The following is a 5,802-nucleotide window of genomic DNA, read 5'->3' as shown; positions in this document are numbered from 1 at the left end:
TCACTAGAAGTCTCTGGCTCGCTAGATGTACTTGGATTGCATAGTGTACTGTCTGGGACCTTAACGATCTTTGTGATAGTACGGTCGGCAGTGATATATGAAATTCCAGTAGTACATTCAGTATAAGTTGAAGTAACTGTGACAGTTGTCCTGTCTGCATTTAACTTGTGTTAGTAAAGAAAAGACATTTTCGCGGAGTTGAAAAAATACTTACGACCTCCTGAACCGGAACCTCCCGCAGTGCCATGAACTAAAGTGTAGGTCTCTTTAAGTCTGGCGGACTCAGTCTCAAAGTTATACTGGCGCTTCTTAGAACATGTAACTTTGACATCAACTTCTATGTTAAACTCAGCGGACACTGACGAATCAATGAACGTCGACCACCACAAACGAGCTTTGTTGGAGATGGCACCAAAGGCGTACTCCAATGTTTTTGAACTAGAGGATGTCAGCTGCGTACTTGGAATCTCACTAGCATACACTGGATACAAATAAGGACTCATCTCGTCACTATAGTATAGTTCTGAGGTTCCATCGACAAATGGTGCACCAGTAAGCGTCAGGGTGATCGTTCCAGAAGATACACCGCCTGCATTAGAGCAAAATAGTTGTGGAGAATAGTACATCAAGGACTCACCTCCTGATATAGCTCTTGCCACACTTTGAGCAGTTTCTGTCAAATCCATTCTTCCAGTTTCAATCTTACCTAGGTCAACTTTACCTTGGAGGTTCCCATTGAAGTAAACAGTGTTGGTTCCACTGACCCAATGACTTCCAGCTTCAATTGTAGCTGTACGACAGCCACCATCGAAGACAACAACGAAGCTAACCGTTCCTGTGAGGGTATCTAAATCTTCCAAGTTTGCAGTAATTTCACATTGAATCATTGTTTCTAATGATTTTCCGGCGGCTTGGTCAACGTCGCAGGAGGCCAAAGTTTGTCCACCATTGAACAGAATATCAAAATAATCAACCAATGTCTCTTCGTCAGTAATTCTGACTTCAAAGACATACGGCATGGTCAGCAGGAAATAATCACCAGTTTCAGCAGTTTGAGCATCAAGGCTCCAACCCATTTCAACAGTATAGAAGTTGAACGGACCTTTGTCGTTTGTTGTTTGAGAAAGCAGTGAAATAGATTTGATTGAAGTGAAGACACCTTCGATTTCCTTGGATGCGGAAGCCAATCCGCCTATCGAGGAGAGCAACAGTAACGCTCTAATAAGCCAATACATTAAAAACGAATGTACACACCTGTGGAGTTCTCAAACATATTCTACTGTCACAATCTTGGGTGAATGACACAGGTTTATATACCTCTAGAATCCACGCTATAACAATATGAACTCAACAAAAACTGGTCCAATGTCACCATGCCTTTCTCCATAAAACAACAATTAAACTTTTGTAACATTGTTGAGCATAAACTCTGATTACTGTGTGTTTAGGAGACATCGGCTTCTTTTGCAAGTTGGGAAGACGCTTCTGTCCAATCAAAACACACCGTCATCTGGTTGGGCTGGTTAGATATCGGTAAAGGTTAACTTTTGTGCAAAACAAATACGTAAATTTAGTGTCTTTTGTTCTCTTTCGCTTATTCATTTCATATGCAGAGAACCTCCATATCTTATGCGTAAGCGAGCTGCATGCAGTAGAAGTTACGCATGACTTTGGCTAATTCAAAGGTTTTAAAGTTGGTGATAGGACCCTCCAATCCCTTCAAACATGCGAATGGGAATGGGGTTGTATTTGTATGTAATGCAACGAAGAGGAGACAGAAGCCACGGTACCAGGTCGGGTTGACTCCTTTTCTGGTCATGTGCTCCATGAGAGTTGCTTCTGTTTTGAGAGATACAGCAAATCATGATTGACAATAAGAAGTGTAAGTATCATAGCTTAGTTGAAGGCAACATATTGGTCCTTGGCCCCATGGTACTCCTTCGCAGTGGTTCTGTTCTCTTGTCGTCATGGGTATGCGTGTGCTCGTTTGTCCTCCTCGCCTATGCAAAAGGTACAGAATCTCGCATGATATAGGCCACGCCTTGGACCTTTTCTAGATAAATCGCAGATCTCAAGGCTGTGAGCTTAAATTCGCACTGCGCTTATTGGATAATTTGTCGATAGTTACCCAATAGGACATGCACCTAATACAAGTTTAGCCTCATGTCAAACTATGACTGCACCAACTTCGAGGTGACTAACTTCTGCTTTTAGAGAAAATGTGTGTGCGTCTTCAAAAAAGTCGTCATCATTCCTACAATGGCATTACCTCCCTAATACGTTCCAATAGGCGTCCAATCATCAACTACAGCCAGTTCATGGTGTGTGTAATTTTGATCAGAACCTTCAGATTCATTTCAACTAGACTCTATGACCGTCTTGGGAATTAACGTAGGCATATATATCCTATGAGGCATTGTGACTTTGCTCAAACATGTATAGCGTCACAACCAAGTTAATATCCACTAGATTACCCAAGCCCCTCCCAGTGAAGCCAAGTGGGCATCGGTCCACGACAAAAGTTGCTGTACCTAATCTATTTGCTTGAAAGCGTAAACATAAGCTTGTCCGTATCATAATGTACCAATTGGACGCACAAGATGTTGTAAGACCTGTATTTTTTAAGTTACACGATTAGGACCTAACTCGTTTGGTTGGACGAACACTTCGCAAACTACACCAGCAAAGTAAACCCTGTTCTACAAGCATTGTTTCATTTCCATTGCTCTTGGTTTTAGTCAAAGATTCGCCAAGAAGATGTTAACCAACAAGCAGTGTATATTGTATGCATTGGGTGGAACTTGTTTAGGATGCCTTGGTCCCATTCAGGGAACTCTACGTCATGTCGGAAAACTTCCCGTGCATTTCATTATACGCCATTGCAAACACAATTGGAAATCTGGAATGTCAACCCAATATCCTCGCAATGTGTTTAAGATACAAGGCTATTAACCACATTTCCAGTCAACTATTAGTGCTATGTTAACATTCTTTAGAGGTATTGAGTAATCTATATCCAAATCGCTGGATTGGAATATTGTCTAATGAATGTTAAAGGCTCCTGGTTTACGGATTCCTGGAAACCATACAACACAAGAGTGTAATTTCATTCCACATAAGTGAAGATTACCAAGCAGGATGAGTTGGCATATTCACATTGTACCAGAATTGCATGTCGTTGTTATTGTTGGCTCCTTCCTCCTCGGCTATTCCTAAGGCGTACTACTGCTTACATCATCTCTTATGAAGCATTGATTTTAGACCAATTTTTATGGATGCGCTGTGGGGAAAATTATGTAAGCCTTTTTAACTAAACCTAAAGCAAACAATGGATTAAGCATGGATTTCTGTATGGTGATGAAAGCCCACTTTATAGTGATTTGCCGGTCAGAACAGGCAAAGTTTTGAACAAATCTTCAATACTCTGAGAAATCTGTAACCTCATGTTCTGGAATTACTGGGGATACATGAGCCTAAGTGTTTACATGAGTCCAGCATAAATTTTTAATACAAAGAAGATATATATATAATGGACTTAGTGATCTACAATCTTCAAGAGCTGGTCGGTCTACTGAATATTGACCGCTAATTGCAGCACTTAGTATTAGCTCCTTTCTAATACATTCTACAGTGTTGTTACATCTAACCGCATATAATCAGTTGGGGTGACGAGGAGTCTTAGACAAAAGCTTTATACCCTGACATGTTACCTAAATCAGACTTCATAAGCCTATAGCGTTAGGATGTCGCAAAGAAAACTGTATCTGACTTATTTGGGGGATGGAAGGTGATGGACTTTTTCCCTGGACCTTTTTTCTTCTCTCAAGTCCAGCTTTCATTCTAATGTCTCTAGCCTGAACAACTGGAGATTCAAGCACAACATGCTAACACTTAGAGGTTTTCTGTTTGTTTGAAGTACAAATCATTGCCATCTGTACGTCATTTCCGTGGTATTCTTACCACAATGAAAATGGAATCTCTACGATTGAAACTAATTCTGTATCGAAGCCTTGAAAACTTGACTCGATCAGGTCTTGTGTTTGAAGTTTTATAATAGGGATTACAAAACAGGAGAGTTCAAATAAATCAAGATATATCAACAAACTATTCACAAAGCTAAGAAACAAGCACAAACAATACTTATGATGGATGCTGAGATTTGACCACTGCGGCCTTCAAAAATGGCTGATACAGCTGGAGTCGTTTGAGGCGTGGTGGATCCTGTACCAGCTGAAGCTGATGATATATTGCCATTTTCAGCTTCACTAATTGAAGTAGAATCTGTATGAGAAACAGTAACAGTAGTTGATGGGGATTCTCTCACAGTACTTTCAGTTTGATCCAAAGATGTACCACTTGTGGAACCTTCCACAGCCAATGTTACTGTGCTCTCCCTTGATTCAATTGTTTGTGTGACAGCATTAGCTGGATTGTTCACGTCTGCTGATGTCCCAGTTTCTGCTCCTTGACCTTGGCCTGGAATCGAAGTGATACTCTTCGTTTCCTGTTGGTCAACAGTAGCACTTCTACCGTTATTAGGTTGGGGAGCGGCCGTATCTAATTCAACAGGTGTTTTTGGAACATTTCCACTGTTATTATTAGTTGTATCATGCTCGTTTGTAGCAGTTACCTCAGTAGTGACAGTAAGCGTTGGAATTGAAATGCCAACGGTTCCAGGTTGAGAAATTGTCGTGATTGATGTACCAGGGTTGGTGTTGTAAGACACACCACAATCACCATTCACTTTACAGAACACATTTGTGAATGTGTCTTCACCGTCATTAGTTGAATGATGATTATTCTCATCTCCATTCGTGCCCTCAGTACCGGTTGTACCAGTAGCAGTTACAGTGGCATCAGTATTTGTAATGCCTTCATAGCTGTTCCCAGAAATACTTCTTGGAGATGTTGGAGATGTTGTCGAAATAGTGTCAACAGAAACTAAAATCACAGTGGTTGTAGCAGTGCTGAATTCTTCCTCAGCAGGGGATGTTGTTTCAATTTGGGTCTCATCATCAATCAGGGATGAATCTGTTGTTCCAATGACCGAATGTCCATCTTCACCCCCATTGGAAGAGTTGGCAGCAGAACTTTTTGTTGGCTCAACACCATCATGGGAAATACTTGTCGTGTCAATATTTGTGACAGTTGATGTCACAGTTTTCACTATACCGTCAGTACTTACCAGATCATCCGAGCTCAGTTCACTGACATTACTAGAAGGTGATGCTTCGGAGTCTGATGAGTCTGATGGAGAAATGAAAACCTCCGAAGTCGACGTCGTAGTTGTTGTACCAACATCACCAAAAGTAGTGGTGCCATCTACTGAGTCGGATGTACTTGCGATGCCCTCGGAACTACTTGTAACGGCAGCTGGAGTAGTAACCACAGACGCGACAGTAGTTGCACTTTCTAAAGTAGAAGACTCGACTGTACTCTCAAAAGTAGTAGCATACTCTGCGGACGAAGAATTTGACCATCTTGGAGTGAGAGGAGATAATGTCATGCATGTTGCACAACCGGTGCTGCTAGCTGAAGACCAAATTGATGAAGAGGAAGACACTTGAACCTCTGATGAGATTGAAGAGACACTTTCAGTGACAGATGAAAGCGGATCACCATTACTTGAGCTAAATGACGGTAGAGGATTAGTAGTGCTGGACAATGACTCTCCTTCACTAGATGATGACTCTTCGCTAGTTGATGACTCTTCACTAGATGTTGATTCCTCTTCACTAGATGATGACTCTTCTTCATTAGATGATTCCTCTTCACTAGATGTTGATTCCTCTTCACTAGATG

General features: G+C 41.3%; 2 protein-coding genes across 2 annotated transcripts; both read right to left on the bottom strand.

Moving 5' to 3' along the window:
- Positions 1-117: 117 nt before the first annotated feature.
- CYBJADRAFT_184333 (uncharacterized protein) lies at positions 118-1,385 on the bottom strand (the record flags this gene model as incomplete). The annotated part of the gene is made up of 3 exons (XM_020217120.1): positions 1,255-1,385; positions 211-1,192; positions 118-154 (listed from the first exon to the last, which is right to left on the bottom strand). Exons 1-3 carry the CDS (start codon positions 1,271-1,273, stop codon positions 118-120), a joined length of 1,038 nt encoding a protein of 345 aa, XP_020070949.1. The 5' UTR covers positions 1,274-1,385.
- A 2,690-nt stretch (positions 1,386-4,075) lies between these two features.
- SRL1 (Srl1p) lies at positions 4,076-5,794 on the bottom strand. The gene has a single exon (XM_020217119.1). The coding sequence runs from the start codon at positions 5,504-5,506 to the stop codon at positions 4,109-4,111; it is 1,398 nt and encodes a 465-aa protein (XP_020070948.1). The 5' UTR covers positions 5,507-5,794; the 3' UTR covers positions 4,076-4,108.
- Between the last annotated feature and the right edge of the window lie 8 nt (positions 5,795-5,802).

The sequence above is a fragment of the Cyberlindnera jadinii genome (genome assembly GCF_001661405.1).
Source record: "Cyberlindnera jadinii NRRL Y-1542 unplaced genomic scaffold CYBJAscaffold_5, whole genome shotgun sequence".
Taxonomy (NCBI): domain Eukaryota; kingdom Fungi; phylum Ascomycota; class Saccharomycetes; order Phaffomycetales; family Wickerhamomycetaceae; genus Williopsis; species Williopsis jadinii.
Note: the sequence above shows the minus strand (reverse complement) of the source record. Positions and strands in the feature narration are given on the sequence as shown.

Bases quoted from the DNA above. Each gene is read 5' to 3' on its own strand.
- SRL1 (XM_020217119.1), bottom strand. From the start codon at position 5,506: ATGACATTATCTCCTCTCACTCCAAGATGGTCAAATTCTTCGTCCGCA.